The 26,451-nt window shown below is 36.1% G+C and overlaps 1 protein-coding gene across 14 annotated transcripts in view; it reads right to left on the reverse strand.

The window, feature by feature from the left end:
* MRTFB (myocardin related transcription factor B) overlaps positions 1-26,451 on the reverse strand; it is a 210,701-nt gene that overhangs the window by 127,175 nt on the left and 57,075 nt on the right. For 10 of the 14 annotated variants that reach the window (XM_025416466.3, XM_025416458.2, XM_035718209.2 and 7 more), the window contains 2 exons: positions 6,862-7,077; positions 612-674 (listed from right to left, as the gene is read on the reverse strand). In XM_025416466.3, coding sequence (XP_025272251.1) covers positions 612-674; positions 6,862-7,015 — 217 coding nt within the window. In that variant the 5' untranslated portion in view covers positions 7,016-7,077. Of the gene's footprint in view, positions 1-611; positions 675-6,861; positions 7,078-8,023; positions 8,136-26,451 lie in introns of those variants that run through there. The other 4 variants (XM_025416465.3, XM_025416461.3, XM_049111375.1 and 1 more) reach the window with 2 other exon arrangements.

Below are 26,451 nucleotides of genomic sequence, written 5' to 3' on the forward strand. Positions count from 1 at the left end.
CATAGAGATCATATATCAAAAATCTAAGTTTTGTGAAACAGACACCCAGCTATAATCATTTCCTTAATGAAAACAGCAACATAAATGACCAGAAAATAACATGAATAATTTGGGTTTTAAAAAAAGTTAAAATATTATCTTTTAATTGATAGTCTAATGCTATTACAAAAATGTTAACACATACCTGCCAACCCTTAAGTACCATGAATAGAAAGATACTGCCTATCCTAAATTAGATACAAGGTTTTTTTCATTTTTTTTTTTAGGATAACACAATTGAGTCAATTTGTCTTTCTTTTTAAATATGGGGGGAAAGTCTGACTAATTGGGTGAGCTGGCATGTATGTTTAATAATACATCTGCGAGGAACATAATAAACAGCGACATTATTAATTTGTATCTATGGAGAATTCCATCTGCTAACTGAGATGGAAGTTATCTTCCATTCTTTTTGGTTCTGCTGCCCAATGAACAGCACAAGGCAAAAGTGATAATGAGATATAAGAACACATGATGCAATGAGGAAGGGCAGCCAGAGACACATGGGCTGAAAGCTACCATACGCATATTACAATGGGCATACCGCAACACAGAGAGCTTCTGAGACTTACCCATGCTCACAGACTGAGTCAGCAGAGGAGACTGGAGTCCTGACTCCCAAAAGACTACACTTCCTGTCAATAATAGTGAGGGCAGCAGGTGAGGGTAGCCAACAGTACGGATTAGTTTAAAGGAGTTAGAAAAACATTGGGTATGATATTTGCTAATTAGGATGATTATTAACTCCAAACCAAAGAGAGAATTCCAAAACATGTTATTCCAACATATGTCTTGTTGCTTTTTGTCTCAATAGTGCCTTATTACTGATACCTTAAAATAACAAAGGATGAAAAATCATGGATTACTTTTTCCCAGTATACTCCATTTATCAGGCTCCTTTAGAGTCACAGGAGAGAGCAGATATCCACATCTATCTTTCTTCTCCCTTTTTGGCTAAAAGAGGGCCCTGTGGTTGGGTTAGATGGAGCACGCAGGCAAAAAAGAGTCCCAACTCAATTTTAACAAAGTCTCTCAACCTACCACAGGGTCAGATTATAATCCAACGATTTAATTGCAGTAACCTTAAAAGGTCTAAGTAGCTAGGGTGTTGTAGTTGATTTATTAACTAATCATTTATATATGTCACCTTTTAAAATTACTTTCTGAGGGACAGGAAAGACTGCTTCTAATAAATTAGTTTGTTTATTTGCTGGTCCAGTGCCTAATATAAGTCATATGGTAGACTCCAGTTTTACGAAAATTATCTTAAATAATCTATATAAGAAATAATGTACTTCTATGACTCTAATAACTTTGACAAATCCTTGTAAAAAATTTTAGGTAAACATTTTTATAATTTTAAGATAATGTAGACTCATGCTAAGTTAAATGGACGATTAATACTATGTTCTAAATCTTACTTTTAATAAATATGGTAACTCTTGACATTCCAAGGGCATTTCTGTAAGAGAACACTATTTAGAGACTGGATAAATAAATCAAAATGGGGCTTCAGGTGTGCTAAACTGGGCTTACAGTCTTCCTGATGCACTTCTGAAACTGTAAGCTCCATCTACCCCCTCAGCAATAATCACAGTACGCCTATGGTAGTGTTCTGACAGGACAGCTGCAAATGCGAGAGTGGAAATTAATGCCCAGCCCCCTCTCTGCCTCCACCCACACCCTACTAGGGTGTGGTTAGCAATGCATTGAAGCAGACTAAATCCTCAGTACCAGCAAAACTGTCTAAACAAGAAATCCAGAGTACAAAAAAGAAGGTGGACAGGGTTATAGATGCTTATTTACACTGTGAAACAAAACATGCTATTTAATAGGAGACTTGGTAAAGACCATTGCGAAAGAGACTACCTCACCTTTAAGCTACTTATATGACTTTGTTTTCATTTTGAAAAAGATTCAAGAGATTGTCACAAAAAGAATAGGAAAGCTGCCATAATTAATCAAGAATTTCAAAAAAAAAAAAAAAGAATTTCGTTTGCAGTTGTCAGGGGGTTCAATTGGCTTTTTAAATTTCATAATTGTGTTTAGCATTAACACATAAAACCTAATTTTTAAAAACATATTAGAAATGAAGGAAAATTAAGGAAATTGTATATATTTCTCTTCTCAGTCTCAGTACTCTGAAGTAACTCCTGAAAGCAGAAAAAAAATTATCTAAATGTATCACACTGTTTATTAATATAATTGAGAATTTTAGGTATTCAAGATCCTAAATATTTTAACAATAAAGCCAAGGACAAGAGAATTTTACAGAAAACTACTGATTTCTATTTCTTTCAGTTATAGAAAGGGAAAGCAAGAATTCTATAGTTCCATGTCCTGGTTATTTAGCATCTATTCACCTCCTTCCCATTTATGACACTCTGAGAATTTTACATCTGGCTGTCTGCTCCAGAGAAAAACGGAAATATTCTCTCTTTTCTTCACCAGTCTCCAGTAGGCCATACCATCTTGTGTACATTCTAAGTAAGAGAGTTCTGTTCCAGACAAACACTCATCACCTTTGTGCATTTCCAAACACCTGGAGTGAGAGTAAGCCTAACAGGTTAACAAAGAGTGGGGAAATGTTTCCAAAGCAAAACAGAAGAAAAGACCAGCTGTGAACAAATACTATTGATTTTTCTATGGTATGAGGCAAGGAATCTTCTTTGGCTGGGATCCATGGCAAAGCAAAGTTCATCTGACTGTCTGCAAATGTAGTGAATACCTGTATTGAATCCAATGCAAAGAACTCCCTTGTGTTCTCTTGGGTGCAACAAACTTTTGAATGACTTATTTTCTCTCCAGTAGGATCATTCTAGAACAGAACAAGAGATGGTCTACAACTGTACATTGTGATAAATGTAATGGACGGAAAGCCTTAGTAATAAAAATTCAAAATGGGACCATAAACTCGAAAACCCAACCACTGTAACTAGAAATAGTAAAGTTTAAAACAAGAATAACAAATAAGTCTCCACTTTTCTGAGGCCTAAAACACGTTATTTCAAAGTAAATACAGTTTCAAAAAGCCTGTTAACATACCAAGAGAAAAGTGGCAGATACTGTTTTTCCACATACTTGATACTATTGACAGCTGGCCTGTGGTATATCTGAGGCCTCGTTAACATCATTTGAGCCTCATATTCAGAGCTGCACCAAGAACCATTAAAATACCAAACTGTTTTTAAAAAGGGGAATCTATGTCGACTTAATCTGCATGATAATGCTGGCAATGACTTAAAAGCTTCAATTCAGCAACCAGCACACTTATCAGTCTTGCAAACGGGATTAGGACATCTATGAGCTTCCTACTTGTGGTGTCTAAGTGGGGGCACAAGGCAAAGAGCTGGAGCTCTTTCAGGCATGTTGTTTCCATCTACTGTCTTTCCTTGCCTTTACAAAGCTACAATCAACTTACAGCACCTGAGTTTTTCCCACTTCGACAATAAAAAAATAACCGTCCCTTGGACTGATTTCCCTTTTATTGTCTGTGTTTACCACCTGAAGGAATGTTAATATTGTGTAAAACATCAAAACAAAGCTCATTTTCCCTGGGTATGCATTGTTTTAGTGAAGGTCTATGATTTACATACGTCTTTCTGTACAGACACACTTCCTTTACAAAGGACTCCCTTGTTAGGAAGACTTAACGGTCTAATTGGCTGCCTTACTTTTGAGGTGCCGCTAGTTACGGAATTATTTTGGCCACGTTCAGGAGTCAAGAAAAACCCTAGCTTATCTTTAGTAAGCATCTTTCACATTTACTGCAGTAGTAAGAAGAATATTCTGCTATTCTGCTACATCGCCAACATAAATATTGTTCAAAAAAAAGGGAAGACCCTAGCGTCATTGCTTAGACGTCAACCTCTTTGTCCTCATTAGGTTTATTTATAGACTATTTGGTGACATGATCCTTCTACACACTAATCCAAACTGAAATGTCTTCATTTCCGCCTCCCCACCCCCCAAATGGAAAAGGAAAGAATTCAAACAAGTGAAATTAAAATGCCTAGGACTAACAGGGAAACAAAATCACCAGGGAAATACCTAAATTTGACTATTTCATAATAATCTAAATAGTACTTTGTATTAGTTAATTTTGAGGCTAAGATCTACATCTTATGTATGATATGATCTCAGCATGGCATTAAGAATACTTAAAAAATGAAGAATAAACGTGAAAAAGTCAGTAAGACAGCTATGGTTCTTTTACCTCCCCATTGTTTGATGTGATGCCACTCTACTCATAGAACTATCAAAAAGGTAAATTTCTGAAAGCTGAACAAGGATTCCATGTATGCCTTGGAATATATATGCAAATCAGGCCAGTATATCATAAGCCTGAAATTAGAGCATATGCCTGAATGTAAGGTAAGATTTTTAACTTCCTAAAGTCATTGATTAGAAAAGATGAGACTGTCTGCTATTTAAGCCTTTACACAGCATCTTGGGTTATAAGATGCTCTTTCATGTATTTAATAGTGAACAAAAAAGTACTTGAGGAAAACATTTGCTTAAAAGTTATTTATTCAAAGCTAGTTTTAGGATGTTTATAAAAATATCTTAGTAGAAGGGAGGGGAAGAAAAAGCCAACACATTAATTATTCCTAAGTTTTAACCTTAAAATGGAAAGTATTGAGTGTTGTTACAAACATGACTTTGAAAAACTGCTTTTAAAAAAGTAGTCAAATGCCATTCTGTCAGAAAGGATACAAGTAACAGTAGCTAATTCTGGAGAAATAACTAGGTAGCTAAGAGGAAAGACTGGGAGGTGACCAACTTTTTCACTGTGTACCCATTTGTATTTAGGCCAGTGAATGTGTTACCTACTCACACAAAACAAAACAAAACAGATAATTATAAAGTAGGAACTGCAGCCCCATAAAATGTTATAACCAGTCACAATCACACGAGTGATTACCTTATAGAGACTGTGAACATAAACTATCAGACACACACAACCCCATTGTTTTGTCGGTGGTTCTTGTGGTTTACACATAAAATCTTCAGTGTCAGATCATGCATGTACTCAAAAACCACTGTAACTCAAGACAAAAGAGACAGAAATGAAGGTACACTCTGGATTTCAGTGTTAGATGGATGATGCCAAGGGGTTCTGCTGATGATAAAAAAAAAAAAAAGCACTTCCCACAGAGATTCATGGATAGAGTCTGAGCAAGATGGTTCTATGAAATATAAATGTGAATAAAGCAATCCTTCTATATTACTGCACTACTTCACAAAATGAGATTTTAGTTATGTACATGTAACTAAATTATTCAATTAAAACTTTTACCTTTTACTCCATCTCCCTAAAAGTTTATAAGGGGAGACTACCTAATATTTAAGGCTACCTAATAATAAGGCTTACCTTATATTCAGGCATACATATTCAAGACAATATCCTTGCAAGAGAATGTGGTGTGCTTTATCAAGTAAATCACCACAAAGTATAAAATTTCCCAATGCATTTTCCTCCTCTGCTACATATGACCATTTTCCTGAGTAATTATATATTACTGAAATTTTATAACAACGCAACTTGTATTTTTTTAGGATAATAATCTGAACATTACACAGGTCCAAACGTACTGTGTGAATTTGATCACTTTTAGTCATTCCTTTGTAAATATGATTGTACTCTCTCAGCCACTGTCTTAGAAAGGTAGGCCAGTCATTGATAAAAGGTCTAAAGCCATCGGTCAAGCACAGCCTCATGAAAGGTCTGATGGCACCTGAGCCAAATGTTGCTTTACATCACTCACACTCAACTAGGATTATGCTCAAGAACAAGTACCAGAGACCCTATTTGAAGGGAGAAAAAGTATACTCCAAACACATGTACTGAAGATCTACGAATCGCAGCATATAATTATCCTGAATAAGGCCAAAATGAGAAGGATTGGGAAACAGAACCTAGAAAAACAAGTAACAAGGTACATAAGGAAGTGTTCTATAAGGGAAGAGTTTTATTTCTTCTGGCTTTTAAAACTAAAATTTTACAAAAGTATTATTTGTAAATGTAAAACTCATCAGAACTACAGAAAACAAAAATTGAGCTGAAATTCTTAACGCGGCCCTTTTAACATATATACTTGATGTGTTTGTAAATTTTAATATTTTATCATTTGTTAGTTTTTACGTTTTAGGTATTAAGTGTATATCATCTATCCTTATTCATTTACATTAAAAACGGACAGTAGTATGTTTTCTGTGGACTCTAGCAAGCCTCTGTGATCAATGAAAATTTCCTGAACAGATACCAAATGAATAGAAAATATCCATTTTGTACACAATAGATGATCAATATGATCAATATGACATCATGATCATATCTTATATCCATTAATAGAAAAACACTCAAGTAAGGAATTCTTGCTTTCTTAGTGATCATTAAAAGCTTAAATTTTGCCAATTCTGAAATTAAGGTGCAGCACACTGGAGACGGGAAATGGGAAGGGAGTCTAGTCCAAACTATAGTCTATCTTCCCTGGCATCAGTGCAGGAAGCTACCCTCCACTGCTGTTCTAGCATGAAATCTGGTGCTTAAATGGTTGCATTTAGAGCTTCTTTCCAAGAAGAATATTCCTACCAGATACTTACTGGGGAAATAATGAAAGAACTGAATGAAAGTGAAAGTCTGCCTATTACTCAAAACCAGCCAGTATCCCATGAGGTTCTCCCCCAAGTGACAGGCTGCCCACTATAATTGACCAAAAAACAAACAAAAAAAAGATATTACTATCAAATAGGAATCAATTGACCTCATAAAGAGGGGTCTTTAAATCCAGTCCCCATTGCACATGCTGAAGAGCTTACCGTTCTTCCTCTCATTCAGAGGTGGCAGGTGCTGGCTGGGCTGCAAGGACAGCTCCTGGAATTCATGGGCAACAGCTTCACTTTGAGGACTGGGGGCAAGATGGGCTAATGGCCCCAGCTCATCCTCCGCGTCTAGCGCCCCTGAGGGATCCATTGTGCTCCAGCCACTGGTGATGGGCGTCCGAGACCTCTCTTCAATGTGGCCTGCTGAAGAGACTATCAAAGAAAAACGTGTCAGTAGATGGTATTTATTTTTCTTCAATTTGCACAAAAATATTAAAATGGAAACCCTGGGTTCTAGCCCAGCTTCTCTGCTGTATAGCAACTGACAATTCTTTTACCTTCTCTGGATTTTGGGTTCTTTGTCCAACGCACAAGAATAATAGACTTTCTATCTACAATAGCACTTACCAGGTAAATACAACTTGAATGGTATTTCATATAATTTTTTTGTACTGTGGATTAAAGAAAGTTATAGTCTCTGATGCCATTAATGCATCCTAAAATAAGATGAAAGTCAACTACTGATGATGGGGGAAAAAGGCAGTCTAGCCTGAAAACCTGTCTAAACTCCTACAAATCAGGGCCTCCTAGGTGGCTCAGTCTAGTTAAGCGTCTGTCTTTGGCTCAGGTCATGATCTCAGAATCCTGGGATCCAATCCTTTGTCAGCCTCCCTGCTCAGCAGAGTCTGATTCTCCCTCTCCTTCTGTGTTCCGCCCCCCCGCCCCCCCCAGTAAATAGATAAAATACTACAAATCAAACAACTTTACATCAAGTCAACATTCATGGCACCCAGCAATATGTCAGATCAGGACTCCTTCAGCATGGGAACAGAACTCTAAGCTACAGCACAACGGACACACAATGTGTGCCAAAGAAAAAAACCTTTGCTCTAAGCTATTGAGATTTGGGCTTGTTTATTATCACTGCATAACTTGGCCCATTCTGACTACAACAGAAATCGGTAACAGAAATACCAAAGACACAATGAAACCCTCAATACGAGACACTGGTGTAGGGGCTGGGCAGCGGGCAGTGAGAAAGCTTATGGAAAATTGAAAGCTAAAAGGATGGAGGTGCACGTTATGCAGGGGGGAAACATTTCACAAAACTGCTGCCTGCTTGGTAGCATTTCCTATCACAGTTTGTTGACCCACTCACCTACTGAGGGACATTTGAGTTGTTCCAGTTTCCATTACAAATAAAAATGCTATGCAAATTCTTGTCCAAGTATATATATGGATATATGCTTTCACTTATCTTGGGTAAATGCCTAGAATAAAATGAGTGGATCACACAGCAATTGAGTATTTAAACTGTAAAGAAACTAATAAAGTATTTCCCAAACTGGTCAGGCCATTCTGCATTCTTACTAGCAGTGAATGAGAAATCCAGTTGTTCCATATGTTCTCCAACACTTATGGTCAATCTTTTTCATTTTAATTACTTTAATGGGTGTGAAATGGTAACTCAATGTGGTTTTATTTATTTATGCATTATTTATTGAATTACACTTGAGATATTATACCAGTTTCAGATGATCAAGGCAGTAATTTGGTATTTTTATATATTATAAAATGATCACCTTCAAGAGCTCTAGTTACTATTTGTCACCATACAAAATTATTACAATATTATTGAATATATACCCTATGCTGCATATTAACATTTCAGATTCATTTTATAACTGAAAGTCTTTGCCTCTTAATTCCCTTCACCTATTTTGCCAGTCCCCCCTCCCCTCTTACAACCACCAGTTTGTTCTCTATATTCATGAGGTCTGTTTCTTTTGTTTTTTTCATTTTGTTTTTTAGATTCCACATATAAGTGAAATCATAGTGTTTGCCTTTCTCAGTCTGACTTATTTCACTTAGCATGATATCCTCGAGGTCCAACCATGTTGTCACAAATGGCAAGGTTTCATTCCTTTTTTTGTCGCTAATATTACACACACACACACACACACACAATCTTCTCTATCCATTTATTATCTATTGATGGACACTTGGGTTACTTCTAAGTCTTGGCTATTGTAAATAATGCTGCGCTAAGCATAAAGATAGTACATACATCTTTTTGAATTAGTCTTTTCATTTTCTTCAGATAAATACCCAGAGGTAGAATTCCTGGGTCAGATGGTAATTCTATTTTTAATTTTCTGGGGAACCTCCACACTGTTTTCCGTAGTGGCTGCCCTAATTTACATTCCCATCAACAGTGTACAAGGGTTCTCCTTTCTCCACATCCTCACCAACACTTGTTTCTTGTCTTTTTGAAGTTAGCCATTGTGACTGGTATGAGGTGATATCTCACTGTGCTTCTGATTTGCATTTCCCTGGTGATTAGTGATGTTCAGCATCTTTTCATGTGCTTGTTGGCCATCTGTATATTGTCTCTGGAAAAATGTCTATTCAGGTCCTCTGTCCACTTTGTAATGGGGTTGTTCTGTTGTTGGCTGTTATTGAATTGTATGAATTCTTCATATATTTTGGATATCAACTCCCTATCTATATCACATCACCAGCAAATAACTGACAGTTTTGCTTCTTTCTTACCAATCTAGAAGCTTTTATTTCTTTTTCTTGTCTGATGGCTGTGGCAGAGACTTTGAATACTATGTTGAATACAAGTGGCTAAGAGTTGGGGGATCCCTCGGTGGCTCAGTGGCTCAGCAGTTCAGCGCCTGCCTTTGGCCCAGGGCGTGATCCTGGAGTCCCGGGATTGAGTCCTGCATTAGGCTCCCACTGTGGAGCCTGCTTCTCCCTCTGCCTATCGTGAATAAATAAAATCTTTAAAAAAAAAAAAAAAAGTGGCAAGAGTGGACATCCTTATCTTGGTTCTGATCTTAGAGAAAAAAATGTTCATTTTTTCACCCACTTGAGTATGATGTTAGTTGTGTGTCTGTCATAAATGGCCTTTATTATGTTGAGGTACCATCTTTCTATATCCACTTTGTTGAGAGGTTTTATCACAAATGGATACTAGATTTTGTCAAATGCCTTTTCTGTACCTATTGAGATGATTATATAATTTTATCCCATATTTTATTAATGTGATACTGTATCATGTTGATTGATTTGCAGATGTTAAACCATCTTTGTATTCCTGGAATGAACTCTGCTTGGTCATGGTGTATGATCCCTTTTAATGTTTTGATGAATTCAGTTTGCTAATATCTTGTTGCATCTGTGTTCACTGGGGATGGTGGCCTGTGATTTTATGGGGTTTTTGTTTTGTTTGTTGATTTTGTGGTATCTTTATCTGCTTTTGGTATCAGGGTAATCCTGGCATTATACAGTTTGGAAGTACTTCTTCAATTTTTTGGAATAATTTGGAAATATTTCTTCCTCTTCAATTTTTGGCAATTTCTGGGATAATTTAAGTGTTTGGTAGACTTCACCTGTGAAGTCATACACACTTGGGCTTTTGTTTACTTGCAGTTTTTTGATTACTGATTTAAATTTCATTGTTAGTAACTGGTCTATTTGGATTTTCTTTCTATTATCTTTATGAATCAATTTTGGAAGACGCATGTTTCCAGGAATTTATTCATTTCTTCTAAGTATTTGTTGGAGTATAATTGTTCATAGTATTTGCTTATGATCCCTTGTATTTTTGTGGTATCAGTTGTAATTTCTTTCTTCATTTCTGATTTTATTTATTTAGGCCATCTTCTTTTTTTCCTGATAAGTTTGGCTACAGTTTGTTAATTTTGTTTATCTTTTCAAAGAACCAGCTCTTAGTTTCATTAATGTTTTTTACTTTGTGGGTGTGTGTGGGCGTGCATGCACATGTGTATTTTTCCCCCCACTTGATCTGCATTATTTCCTTCCTTCTACTAACTTTGGGCTTTGTTCTTCTTTTTCTAGTTCCTTTAATGTAAAGTAAGATTGTTTATTTGATATTTTTCTTGTTTCTTGAGGTAGGCCTGTATCACTATAAAATTCCCTCTTAGAACTGGTTTTGCTGCATCCCAAAGATTTTGGAACGCTGTTTCCATTTTCATTTGTCTCAGTATTTTTTTATTACTTCTCTGATTTAAGATTCTATTTATTTGAGAAAGAGAGACAGAGACAGAGATAGAGACAGAGAGTATGAGTGGGGAGAAGAGGGAGAAGCAGGGTCCCTCCTGAGCAGGGAGCCCAATGTAGGACTCAATCCCTGGGCCCCGGGATCATGACCCTAGCTGAAGGCAGATGCTCACCTACTGAGCCCCCCAGGTGCCTCTCTTAGATTTCTTTGTTGACCCATTAGTTGTTTAATAGCATGTTGTTTAGTCTTCAGGTGTTTTGGGTTTTTTTTTTCCCAGTTTTCTTCATGACTTCTAGTTTCATGTTCTTGTGGTTGGAAAAGATGCTTGATATTATTTCAACCTTAAATTTATTGAGACTTGTTTCGTAGCCTAACATGTGATCTACTCTAGAGAATGCTTCATGTGCACTTGAAAGGAATGTGTATTCTGGTTTTGGATGGAATGTTCTGCATGCATCTATTAAGTCCATCTGGTCTAATGTGTCATTTTAGGCCAATGTTTCCTCATTGATTTTTCTGTCTGGACGATTTATCCATTGATATAAGTGAGGTATTAAAGTCCTCTACTACTGATTAAGGACTGTACTTGTAATGAGCACCAGGTGATGTATAGAACTGTTGAATCACTATACTGTAAACCTAAAACTAATAGAACGTTGTATGTCAACTGGAATTAAAAAAAAAAAGTTAAAAAGAAAAAAAATACAGTCCCCAACTATTATTGTATTGCTATTTCTATTATTTGTTAATATTTGCTACACACACACACATATATGTTCTATGTTGGGTGCATACATTTTTACAAATGTATCTTCTTGTTAAATTTACTCATTTATCATCATGTAATGCCCTTCTTTGTTTTAAATTCTATTTTGTCTAATTTAAGTAGAACTACCCCAGCTTTTTTTTCATTTCCATTTGCATGGTATGTATCTTTTCCCATTCCTCCACTTTCAGTCTGTGTCTTTTTTACATATGAAGTGAGTCTCTTGTAGGCAGTTTATAGAAAATTCTTGTCCTTTTTTTATCCATTCAGTCACCCTTTTGATTGGTGTGTTTAGACCATTTATGTTTAAAACAATCATGGGATGCCTGGATGGCTCAGTCAGTTAAGTGTCTGACTCTTGATTTCGGCTCAGGTCCTGATCTCAGGGTCGTGAGATTGAGCCCCATGTCAGGCACTGTGCTCAGTGAGGAGTCTGCTTGAGATTCTCTCTCTCCCTATACCTCTGCCCCTCCTCCTGCTCATGCATACTTGCTCTCTCTCTAAAAATAAATAAATAAATCTTTTTAAAAAATAAAGCAATTATTAATAAATATGTACTTGTTGCCATTTTGTTCATTGTTTTCTGGCTTTTTTCGTAGTTCCTCTCTGTTCCTTTTTTCTTCTCTCTTCCCTGTGGTTTCATTATCTTCTTTAGCATTATGTTAAGATTCCTTTCTCTTTTTCTTTACATATTTAAGTTTCTTCTTCATGGATACATCATAAGGTTCACACACAACACTTATGCATATACAGTCTCTTTTAAGTTGATGATAATTTAAAAAAATTCTTTATTTAGGGTGAGCCTTTTTTTTTTTTTTTTTTTTTTTTTTTAGGGTGAACCTTAACCAACTGAGTGTCTCCATTGGTTAAGGCTCTACCTTTGGCTCAGGTCATGATTCTGGCTGGGATTGAGCTCTGTGTCAGGCTTCCTGCTCAGCAGAAGTGTGCTTTTCCCTCTCCCTCTGCTGCTCCCCCTGCTTACATGCTCTCTCAAATAAATAAAATTTTAAAAACAATTCTTTATTTAAATTCAATTTAGTTAAGATATACCAAATTATTAGTTTCAGGGGCAGAATTTAGTGATTCACCAGTTGCATGTAATACTCAGTGCTCATTCTATCAGCTGCCCTTCTTAAAGCCCATCACCCAGTTACCCCATACTCCCATCCACCTCCTCTCCAGCAACCCTCAGTTTGTTTCCTAGAGTTCAGTGTCTCTTATGGTTTGAGTCCCTATTTTCATCTTACTTTATTTTTCCTTTCCTTCCCTTATATTCATCTGCTTTATTTCCTAAATTCCACATATGAGTGAAATTATTATATGGTATTTGTCCTTTTCTGACTTATTTCATTAGGATAATACCTTCTAGTTCTATCCACATCATTGCAATGGCAAGATTTCATTCTCTTGATGGCTGAGTAATATTCCATTATAAATATATATATTTATATATATCTAATATAAATATATTTATATATACCTAATATAAGTATATTTATATATATTCACTGATGTATACACACACACACATCTGTTGATGGACATCTGGACTCTTTTGGCTATTGTAGGCATTACTGCTATAAACATTGGAGAGCATGTGCCCCTTTGAATCACAGTTTGCATCTTTTGGATAAATACCTAGTAATGCAACTGCTGGGTCATAGGGTAACTCTATTTTTAACTTTTTGAGGAACCTCCATACTGTTTTCCAGAGTAGCTATCAATCAACAGTGTAGGACTCTACCCTTTTCTTTGCATCGTAGCCAACATCTGTTGTTTCTTGACTTGTTAATTTTGATAGTAACTTAATTTTTAATACATTCCGAATTTTTATATTTTTATTCCCTATTCCATGTTTTATATATTTGATATCACATTATTTATCTGTTTATCTCACATATGCCTTAACTAATTATTGTACTTTTAATTAAACTACTGCTATCTTTTACCTTTCATACTTGGTTTCTAAGTGGCTGATGCACTACTTTTGTTATCTAACTTTTCTGTTGGAATTTTTACTTTTATTTATTTTCCTCTTTTTTTAAGATTTATGTATTTGAGAGACAGAGAGAGAGAGCGTGAGCAGGGAGGGGAGGGAGAAAGAGAAGGAGAGAGGATCTTAAGCAGACTCTTCACTGAGTGTGGAGCCTGATACAGGGCTCAATCTCATAACCCCAAGATCACTACCTGAGCTGAAACCAAGAGCCGGACACTTTAACCTAGTGTACCAGGTGCCCCACTTTCATATATCTTCTAATTAGTACTTTTCCTTCAGACTTTAGAGAAGTCCCTTTCACATTTCTTACAAGGTTGGTTTAGTGATGATGAATCCCTTCAGGTTTTGCTTTTCTGGAATACTCTTAATCTCTCCTTCAATGATGAATGATAACCTTGCTGGGTAGAGAATTCTCGGTTGGCAGTTTTTTCTTTTCAGCACTTTGAACATGTCACATCACTCTCTTAATGGCCTATAAAGCTTCTGGTGAAAAATCTGCTGATAGCCTTATGAAGTTTCCCTTGTATGTAACATGTTGCTCTTCTCTTACTGCTTTTAAGATTCTATCCCTAGCTCTTTATTTAAAGATTTATTTATTTTAGTGTGTGTGTATGAGAGAGAGAGATTGTGTGTGTTAGTGAGAGAGACAGAGACAGAGAGTAGAGGGAGGGGCTGAGGAAAAGGGAAAGAGAGAATCCTTAAGCAGACACTGCACTGAGCATGGAGCCCAAGAGAGGGGCAGGACTCAATCCCAGCAATCCTAGGACCCTGAGATCATGACCTGAGCCAAAATCAAAAGTCAAATGCTTAACTGAGCCACCCAGGTGTCCCACTTCAAATAATTTTTTTTTAGTCTTTTCTCTCTCTTCTTCTAGGACTCTTATAATGTGAATGTTAGTATGCATGAGTTTGTCCCAGAGATCCCTTCAGGTATCCTCACTTTTTACAATTATTTTCTTCATTTTGCTGCTCTGTCTGGGTGTTTTCCATTTTTCTGTCTTCTAGCTCACACAAGTCATACTTCTGTTTCATCCATTCTGTTGTTGAACCACTCTAGTGTATTTTTCATTTCCATTATAACTTCTGTTTGGTAGTTTCTTAAAGTTTCTATTTCTTTGTTGAAGTTCTCTCTGTGTTCATTAACTCTTTTGAGATCAGTGAGCACCTTTATGACCATTTCTCTGCACTATTTATCAGGTAGTTGCTTATCTCTGTTTTATTAAGGTCTCTTTCCAGGGATTTGTCTTTTCTTTGGTTTGGAACATCTCCCTCCACCCTCTCATTTTGCCAGTCTCTTTCTCTGTATTAGGCAAAACAACTACCTCCCTGAGTCTTGAAATAGTGGTCTTATGCAGGAGGTCTGCTATATAGCCCAGAAGCACAATCTCCCTGGCTACCAGAACCAGAACTGTGTGTGTTACTGCATGGGTTATGAGTGCCTGCTATTGTTTTAGGGATATACTTGCTGTGGGTCAAGGATGGAGCTCAGGGCACTCACCTGGCCTGGTTACACTTCGGTCACTGCAGAGGAAGAGAGGGGTTTGAGCTGCTTGCTCTTCCCAGGTGTGGCTTTGGTCTTTGTGTGGGGTGGGTGGGGGCTCAGAGTGTTCACCCAATCCTATCGCCCACTGAGATGCTGAGCAGGGTGGGTGGGGTGTGGGGTACTTGCCCAGCCCAGTTCCGACATGGGGTAGGGAAGAGCACACCTTCTGGTGCTAGAAGGCTAGAGAAAGGGCACCAAAAATAGCACCAGTCAGCTCAGTCACCAGCAAATTAGGATGAGATTGTGAAAATGGCATCTACCAGAATTTCAGTCCCCAGATAAAGTCCTTGCAGGTTCCAGCAGCTGCTTTAAAATTAGTAAGTGGGTCTCCCTTGCTTATGGTCTAGGTGTTTTTCAATATGTTGCTTTTGTGCTGGATTTCAGAATGAATGGGTCTGCCTACGGGCCCTTTAAGAGCACGATCTCCATTTCCCATAGTTTTAGGATTCTCCTGCTCTTAATTCCCATTGATTTTCAAAACCAGACATTTTGGGGTCTTGTCTTTCTGGTGCTGGCCCTCAGGGTTCGGGTGCCTCATAGGAGACATAATCCTTTCATTATTTGACATAGTGTTCTGTATTTGGGGGACTGGTCCTACTATGGGGTCACTCTTCTGGCTGCTCCTCCTACCCTTCTTCTTCTTCTTCTTTTTTTTTTTTTTTTTAAAGATTTTATTTATTTATTCATGAGAGACACACACAGAGAAAGAGAGGCAGAGGCACAGGCAGAGGGAGAAGCAGGCTCCATGCAGGGAGCCTGACTTGGGACTTGATCCTGTGTCTCCAGGATCACACCCTGGGCTGAAGGTGGCACTAAACCACTAAGCCACCCGGGCTGTCCCTCCTCCTACCCTTCTTGAATGCATCTTTTGTCTTTTGTTGTGGAGGCCACAGTTCATCCAGTTTTCATGTCCTTTTCAGAGGAAAATTATTTCATATGTAGCTGTAAATCTGTGGTGTCTCTGGGAAGAGGGGAATTTAGGGTCTTCCCATGCTACCATCTTGAGCCCCTCATCACCGTGATTTTAAATTGTTATTTCTTTAATGATGTTGAGCATCTTTTATTGTGCTTACTTGCCATCTGTGTATCATCTTTGGTTAAGTATCTGATCAAATCTTCTGTTCATTTTTAAAATTAGGTGGTTTATTTTCTTATTATTGTTTTGAGAGTTCTTTATATATTTTAGACAAAAGTCCTTATCAGATATATATCAGATATATATCAGATATATAGACTGGCTTATTTTTTTATTTCTTAATAGTGTTTTATTAAACAGTACATGTTTTTAATTTGATGAAGTCCATTCTATTAATTTTTTTCTTTTCTGAATCATGTTTTTAATGTTGTAACAAAGAATGCTATGATTGACCCTAAGATCACAAGGATTATCTACTGTTTTCTTCTAGATGTTTCATATTTTTATGTTTTACACTTAAGTCTATGATCTACTCTCAATTAATTTTTGTATATGCTATGAGATATGAATCAGGTTTTTTTATTTTTGGCATAAAGATACATGAGTGCTCCAATACCATTTGTTGAAAAGGTTATATTTTCCACTAAGTTGCCTTCACACCTTTATTGCAAACTAGCTGACTATGTATATGTGGATCTACTTCTTGACTCCATATTTAGTTCCCAGAAAAGAATGAGCCACAGAAGATAAGGCCCTAAATTCTGTGTATGAAATTTGCTCAAGCCTCTGGCTGACCCCTAAATGATGCACATGCAAGACAGACTCCCAACAGCCCAGCTACGGGAAAAAAAAAAAAAAAAAAAAAAAAAAACACCCAAAAACCAGAACTGAGATTTCAGTTGCTGGTCACCAAAGGAAAGGGAGTTTGCAAAAGTGAGTTCAGCAAAGTTAATTGCTAAAATAAAACAATAATGTTAAGAGGGAAACCTCACAGAATCCAGAATCTACAAATGTCCATCCAGAATTCCATATCCAAAAAAATATCCTTTAATAATGAAGGCAAAACTGTCACCAGCAGACACACATAACAAGAAATGCTAAAAGAATTTCTTCAGGCTGAAGGGAAGTAATGCCAGATAGAAACTTGGATCTGAGGAATGAAAAGCATTAGAAATGGTAAACATCTAGATAAAAACCAACGATTTATTTTTCCTCTTTCTTAACTATTACTATTCAAAGTAATATTTATAACACTATGTTATGGGGCCTATAATGCATATATTTGTCCTATATAGCACAATAGCATAAAGGAGGGGGCAGGATAACTATCACAACATTATTACATTTCTATACATTATGAGAGTTGTGCAATTTTAACTTAAAGTACATTAAGAAGTTAAAGTTATATATTGTAATTCCCAGAGCAACTATTAAAAAAATACAAATGGTTTCAGCTCAAAAGCCAATAGGGAAATTAAAAAGGAACTCTAAAAACACTCAAGTAACCTAAAAAGAAGTATTAGAGAAACAAAAAGGGATGGGACAAACAAGAACAAACAATAAAATAGTAGAACAAAATCTTACTTTATCAATACTTATATTAAGTGTACGTGGACTAAACATTATTATTAAAAGACACTGACAGAATGGATTTTAAAAGTCTAAAAATGCATGCCTATAAGTGACCTACTTTAAATATGAAGACATTAAACAGGATGAAGGTAAATGGATAGAAAAAGGTCAGGCAAACAAGAAGCCTGACATTAACATAAAAATGATTACATTAACATAAAAAAACCCACAACAAACTCATGAAAGATGTGTTAAGTAGGTACATTTACATGAAAAATGACCTGTTTCACTATAGAATATTAAAACATGACTCCTAGATTTTTTCAAAACTATTAATTTCATTTCAATTTATTCATTCATATAAAATCTGTCCACAATCAACTAATTCTAAGATACTGGTGCCATATTGCCCTTATAATGGCAAGATGTATAAACTCTGAACATCAGTGTTAATGATCTGGAAGATCCTTCAGGCATAAGACTTTAAAATATTTTCATGCAGTATTATTTTTTCTTCATACTAAAGAATTCTTTCAGCCTATTATTCCTTGACATTATGATCACCTTAAACTCCCACACATTCCTCCAAATTAAGAAAATTATAAGCTAAGAAAATCTTTACAAAATGTAGCAAAAGGAAAAGAATTAAATGTTCAAAAAATTTTAACTTAATATTCACGAACATTTTTGATGGCGCAAAGACTATCTATTCCCACAGTCTACTACCAAATTTGTAGGCTGTCACCCAATATCCACTTGACTGCTTGATAATTTTCTTTTGAAACTGAAATTTAACATCAAAGAAAAACATTCTCCATCCAATAGCCTCTGACTGAGATGTTAAAGAAATGGAATTAGAATGGATTCTTTCACTGGGTCATAATTTAGTTATGAAAGTAAAGCAATCATTTAGCTTTAACTGGAGGAAGTATGATAAAACACTAATTTGTCTATAACTCACAGAATGAATGAATATGGAGTTAATACCCTACACATCCATACAACAAAATGAAACCAATCTCACAATTATTCAGCACTAGGTCAAAGCACAACACACTAGTAAGATAACCTGGAATATGGCTTCTGCTCTCAGAAAACAAACCACTTCATTGTCAGATCCTAGATCAGAGACAGAAAACAAGAACTCCAAAAAATGAGAGACCTCTTGTTCATCTACTGATTCACTGATACCTTTTTTTCTGAATGGAGTCAAGACAGCACCAATAATAATCTTGTATTTTAAAAGATGCTAGGCTCTTGGGCTAAGGCAGTCTCAAAATCAATGCTAACATCTGTTTTGAACTGAGTGAAGTGTAAAGCCAAATCTCTTTCCACTGTACTTTGTTGTTCTTAATGACTAATTCATGTGAAATATTAGTAAATAGAGGGTATATATCAATGCTATATAAAGGAAACTAAATTATAAAGGAGTCCAAGGAATATCAATATCCAAATTAATAAGTTTAATATATAACAAGCCAAATGCAAACAGAATATCCAAATATACTCAACAGAAAATGATTCAGCAACAGCAAAACTGTTGTCCCTGCCCTTTAAAGCTCCCCTGAATTACAAACATTAGGAAAACACCTGGCTAACAGCCAATAAAAATAAATTTCTAAACTCAGACAAGATAAAACTTGAATCAGGAAGTTCAAAGACCGAGTTAATCACACACACACAAAGTAATTCCCTACATCAGAAGCATATTTACTATTAAGTCCTGTGATCAAACAGGTTGAAAATTTCAAGTCAAATGCACTTTTGAGTAATAGAATTTTGCAGGATTGGGCAAATTAATGGTATCAACACTGGGTATTTTATGGTACCTATTCTTCCTCCAAAGCTTCTGGTGGCAGTTTGTTAAATAGCTAATGTTATAGTTCAAAATTTATTTACTAATTTAAGAACTCTCACCAACTGTATATATGAAAATACTTTCTTAATTATATATTGCTATTTCTGTACTGTCTTCTAAATGAAATTTCTTAAGGATAAAAGAGTCAAGAATTCAGAGTCAAACCCATTTATATTTTTATATAAGTAACATTCACCTCCCAGTTTTATAATTGGGAGAGGAACTACAGAAAGAAATACTTGATCCAATCTGTCCATGTTCGGTCTAACAATTAGGATGGAACCAGAATATGAGATTTCTAAAACTACATGTTTGTATATGAACATTATTTCACTACATACTACTTTCAATAACTCTTACCATGAAAACGGTTTTTGTTTCTGTATTTTTTCCTAATTTAATTTCTGGTTTGATTACTTGAATGCTCTTATATTTAAGAAAAGACTGCATAAGTTTTAGACTAACAGTATTTTAGCTTAAAGGTACCTTAGAACTGATGTCTAGTATAAGTACTTCTTAATGTTCCTCACAAAACGATAATCATTTTAGAGACTCAAAAATCCAGGGCAGCCCGGGTGGCTCAGCGGTTTAGCGCCACCTTCAGCCCAGGGCATGATCCTGGAGATCCCGGATCAAGTCCCATGTCGGGCTCTCTGCATGGAGCCTGCTTCTCCCTCTGCCTCTGTCTCTGCCTCTCAATCTGTGTCTCGAATGAATGAATGAATGAATGAATGAATGAATGAATGAATAAATGAATAAATAAATAAATAAATAAATAAATCTATTTTTTAAAAAAATCCTGGGTGGGTGGGGGAAAGAGGGGAGGATCGCCAGCGATTTTGATATAGCTGGTTTTTTTACAGTTATTCTAATGTACTGCTGGTGTGGAGAATCACTGATCTAGTGGAACCCTTTTTTAAAGAGAGAATAAATCATTTGCCTAATTAAGTGAGAAGAGACATCAGGAGCGAATTAGTACAGCAGGTGTAAAAACTGTGACTCTAAGTAGGTAGAAAAAGAATGTGAAGAATTAAATGTCTAATTGCATCTGGGTAGGAGAGAAAGGTCTTCAGGATGAATAGGAGTTTGCAGGCACAGACGTTTTTCTCATCAGTAAAGGCGCTGCGGCATGAATAGTGCTCACCTAATAGCAAGGCTTGATGGTGCTAATGCAGAGTGGGAATGCCAGGGGGTGAAGAAGATAAGGCTGGTGTGGTCAGACCACAGCTGTGAAGGGATGTGTACTGTAAAGGACAGTGACTGGATTGGACTTGTATTTTAGAAAGGTAATTCTGGCAGAGGCTGGTTACTGATAAAATCTCATACTGAAATGTGGAGGGACTAGGTTAAGACAGTGGAAAGGCACGACAGGTTCAAATAATATTTAAGAGGCAAAATTTCAAGGCTTGATGACTGGCTTATTTGAAAGGTAAAGGAGAAATGTGAGTTAAGCTAGAGCAAAGAACTGGAGAGACCCATGTTGTTGGAGGAGGAGGGAGTGCTGGGGAAGAGGGAGATGGAGCTGTGAATAATTCTTTAGCAAGCATACTAAAGGCCCAGAGCCTTAATTAAGGCACTGTGCTGGGCACTGGGGTTCCAATGACAACTGGGTCATAACCCCTGTAGCTCCTGAAAGTAAAGACCTTGTCCACCGGCAGTTATAACAGGACATTGGTGCTTGACAGGAGCAAGTGGAACGTGCCTGTTTCATAGCAGATGAAGGAAACGTTCTCCTCTTACTGTTCCATTTTAGTGAACACTGAGTGTGTAACTGGAATTGAACTCCAGACCAGAAAAAATGAAATCTACAGCCACAGAGATACCGCAGAGGAACACGGCATGTTTTTGACATCAGCTTACAATTTCTTCAAATAAACAACTTCTAAGCATGGTTTTTATTTGTAGCAGTTGGATTTTTATGTATAGTCATTAAATACACAGCAAAAAGGTACTATATATACCAAATACCAACAATACTATATAGAAAAAGTTCTGTAATTGCTTTTCTATGCTTGAAGTGGCTCTTACAGTTCTAGATATGCCAGCGTAAGGATTTATTTTTTAACTTGTTTACTGTAGATTTGTTCCAACTGAACATAATATGGAGCAAACTACATACTTAACACCCTCCAAAATGACGCATTCTTAAGTACTGTAACTAATACTTAAGTAAATAGTGTTTCTGAAATACTCCTTGAGATCCATTTATAAATAAAAATTTGCATTTGTGAAAGTTTAAAACACATGTGGCTTTTAAATTACTATATAAAAAGACATAAAGAGCTAAAAAATATTATTTGTTCTCCAAGTAAAATGACCAAAATGTGTTTTTTTTTTTTTTTAGCTTGAACAACTTCATTTTCCAAGTTTATTCAAAATGAATGATTCTCGGAGAATAAGAACTGATTGGAAGATTAATTTTAAACTGAGATGATTTCCACATTTAGCAAATACTGGGTTAAAAACACATTCTAATTTTGTTGAATCATAAATTAGCATTTGATTTACATCCTACAAAGCAAATATTTGTAAACACACTAAATAAATGTTTTATCTAACAGATAAAAAAAAAAAAAGATTCTGTATTCCCACTTCCAGGTTTTGTAAGGCAGAGAGGGAAGGAGGAAAAAAAAAAAAAGATTCTGTATTCCCACTTCCAGGTTTTGTAAGGTAGAGAGGGAAGGAGGAAAGGAAAAGGAAAGAAGAAGGGAAGTCTCTTCTGTTTTCTAGCTCTTCACTCTTTGTAATACTAGGAATCAGTAGAATTTAAATTTAAACAAAGATATTTTATTAAATTCAGAAGTATCACAAACACACAAAAAGCTGCAGTTTAACTGACTTGTCTAAGATATCGTGACTAGTCAAGTAGCAGATGGGACCAAGTAACTAATTATCAGGTAGGTAGTTGGTAAACTGAAGAAACTCAGAAGAGGAGTCATTATCTATAAATTAAGAGGATAAACTGATGGTTGCCAGAGGGAAGGGGGTGGAGGGGTGGACAAGGGTGGGTGAAGGGGAATGGGAGGTAGAGGCTTCCAGTTCTAGAATGATTAAGTCATGGGGATGAAAGGCACAGTACTGGGAATATAAGTCAACGATAGTAACAGCACTGTATGGTGACGGAAGATAGCTATGCTTGTGAGTAGAGTTGTTGCACAGAGTACAGAACTGCTGAATTGCTGTTGTACACCTGAAATTAAAGTAACATTGTGTATCAACTATACTCAAAAATTCTTTTTAAACAAGAGGAGTAGTTAAACATGATACACATAAATCTTGATACATTTTCTGTTAAATCAGAGTGCATAAATGTCCATTGCTTTTGCCAGTCTTCCACTAAGGGTCAAGGGCTTCTCTTTGCACATATATCAGCTGTCTGGCATAAACCACCATTGTCTATGATTTTGAGTTTCATTTTCTTTACAGTGGAACAAAAATTTAAAGGATTTTAAGTAGACAGTGCATCTACTATTTTTACAACTTTTAGCCCAATTTTTGTAGTTTCTCACTCACACCTGATTCAATAGTATTAAGTAATATGATTTTGGGTTTCCAAACATTTAACTGTTTTGCACTCATATTTCATAAGTTTACATAACATTTAGTTAAACTATATAATTATGATTACTACCGCTATTGGCATAAACGGATTTGGAAATAAACACAGCTGACTTCTGGTTAGCATACAACTTCATTAGTGAGAACAGAAATGCATACCAGACTTCAGTGTCACCTCCTGTCCCAAGACAAAGAGACTGGAGAAGGTTGGTAAATCAGCAAACTGTACAAGTGCAGGATGGATAAAAGAGGTTCTACCACAAAGAATTTAAGATTTTTGTTGATGCCAAGGCATCTCAAATTACAAACTTGGGTCTTTTTAAGTTTTCTGGAGTTCGTTAACACAAATTACTACTTAGGTATTATTATCATCTGATTTTATGCAAAATATATTAATATTGTACTCAGAGTACATGACAAAAGTTAACAGAGTAATGTAACAGCATCCTAGCAGCTATGCAACTATAAATAAGTCTCTAACACCATTATTAAATATGAAATCTATTCTCATTGTACCAGTCCTTCAAAATATGTGTGAATTCTTCTGCATTAAACACACTCTGGCATATCATGAAAACAGCGATTTCAAGCATCTGTGAAAATTGAATTAGTTTTACAACAGTTGCGGATAAGGAGTTTGTTAACTGAGATACAATTCACATGCCATTAAAGTCACCATTTTAAAGAGTAGAATTCAATGATTTTTAGTATATTCAGAAGGCATGCAACCATCACTAATTCCAGAACATTTTCACCACAGTTAAATCCCATGTGCATTAGCAATCACTTCGTCTCCTCTCCCTGCAGCTCCTGGCAACCACTCATCTATTTTCTGTCTCTATGGATTTGCCTATTCTAGACATTTCATATAAATAGAATATGAGGCTTGTGTGTAGCTCCTCTCACTTAACATGTTTTCAAGATTCACCCACGTTGTACCAGGTGTCAGTATTCCATTCCTTTTTATAGATAAATAATATTCCATTATATGGGTTTACCACATTTTGTTCATCCATTCATCAGTGATGGACTTTGGAATGTTTCTACTTTTTGGCTGTGATGACTAATATTGCTGTGAACTTCAGGTTCAAGTTTTGTGTGCACGTTTTCAGTTTTCCTGGATATATACATAGGAGTGGAATTACCATATAGTAACTGTATGCTTAACTATTAGAAGAACTGTACACAATTGTCCTCAGGGAAGCACAGCATGCATCATTTTACATCCCCCTTCCCAGCAAAAATAAGTCATGGGGACTTATTTTTCCAAATCCTGTTTGTTCTTGGGGGGGAAGGGGGTTAATCCTAGCTATTCTTGTGGATATGGAGTAGTATCTCATTGTCGTTTTGATTTGCATTTCCCTCATGATGTTGAACATCTTTTCATGTGTTTATTGGCCATTTATGTATCTTCTTTGGAGAAATGCCCATGTAAAAGTTGGGTCATTTGTTTTTTTGTTGTTGTTGTTGAATTGGGATAGTTCTTTCACTATGTGTGTTTGTGAGGAGGCCTGATACAGTGCTGGTGAGAATGTAAAATGATATAACTACTAATTTGGAAAGTAGTTTGGTATTTTCTTAAAGTATTAAGTATAATTTTACCATATGATCCAGCAATTCTACTCCTAGGTGTCTATCCAAAAGAAATGAAAATACATAACTGCACGAAGACTTGGAAGCAAATGTTCATAGCAGCATTACTCCTAATAGCCCCCAACTGTAAACAATGTAAATGACCATCAACTAGTGAATGAATTAGCAGAGTGGTATGTCCTAATGGAATACTATTCAGCAAGAAAAAGGAAAGAAATACTGACACAATATGGACGAAATTAAAAAACATTATACACAGTGAAAGAAGCCAGAAATCAGAGGCCACCTATTCTATGATTCCATTTACATGAGATTTCTAGAAAAAGGCAAAGCAAATAGCCTTTGTGGCAGAAAATAGTGTTTTTTTGAGGCTTGGGTGGGAACAGAGATTACATGCACATGAGATGGGCACAAGGTTTCTTCTTGGAATGATGAAAATGTTCTAACAACAGACTGTAATGATGACTGCCTAACTCTGTAAATTTACTAAAAATCACTGAACTTTACATGTGAAACTTAAGGTATGTAAATGGCACCTCAATAAGGCCGCTTTTAAAAAATATGATCTGTATGTAAACGTGTATAGCAGTGTTACTCATAATTGCCCAAAGCTGCAAACAATTCACAAGTGCTTCAATCTGAATGGAATAAAAAACTGGGGTGCATCCATACCATGGAATGCCCCTAAGCAGTAACAGGGCGGAGCTACTGACACCTGTAATAATACAGCTGAGTCTCAAATGCAGTCAACTATGTGAAAGGAAGCCGTCCTTAAAGGGCTTCAAGAACTGGAAAGCCAGTTTTGTGGGAAAGCCTAAGCTATATGTACAGAGAATATCAGTGGCTGCTAGGAGTGGGCTGATAACAAAAGGGAAGTCAAAGGGAAATTTTGGGGTGATAGAACTGTTCTACATCTTGATTGTGGTTGTGGTTGCATGACTCTGTTTTTTTCAAAAATCAGAAATGTATGTCAAAAGCAGTGGCTATTACCACATGTATATAAAAAATAAAATTAAAACAATGATATGATTATTATTTCACAGAATGCTTCTTAACAGCAAACAACTAGAAACAACTCCAGTTATGATTCCAGGAGATGGGTTAAATACAGTATTGTACATCCATACAATACATAATACACAGTCATAAAAAAGAAAGGGGAAGATCTTCAGGGGAAACTAATAGGGAAAGATATCTGATTTGCTAAGTGAGACAGTAAATTAGAAAAAGAAGAAAATAAATATATTCATTTTCACTAAAATGAAACCCTGGATACAGATACAAGAAAGCAATAGAGCAGTTCTCAACTGTGTGAATGAGTGCAGTGATGCAATGGGGTGGCTGCCAAAGGTGACAGATTTTGTACTGTTTTGCCATCATCTTTGAACATGTGCATGCATTACTTATGTTTTAAAAGGAAACACATCAAAACAAAAAGATCTTTTTGAATAGTCCCATCCTCCAACATACATATATACTCTCAGCTTTGTGTCATCTGCAATTTACCATTTGTATCCTCATCTTAGTCAATGATTAAAATACTGAACCGAACAGAGCTAAGACAATCCTTACAACAAACTAATAAAAATCTCTCTTAAATTGACATTAATCCATTCCTCCATGCTATTTCAACTGCACAAGTTACAAGAAGCACGACTATGGTGGTGGGCAAGTTACTTTACCTCCCTGAGCCTCTTTGCAAAATGGGTGTAAATAATATCTCCCTTGCAGGGTGCAAATTAAAGGAGACAATGT

This window comes from Canis lupus, chromosome 6, assembly GCF_003254725.2.
Source record: "Canis lupus dingo isolate Sandy chromosome 6, ASM325472v2, whole genome shotgun sequence".
Classification (NCBI taxonomy): domain Eukaryota; kingdom Metazoa; phylum Chordata; class Mammalia; order Carnivora; family Canidae; genus Canis; species Canis lupus.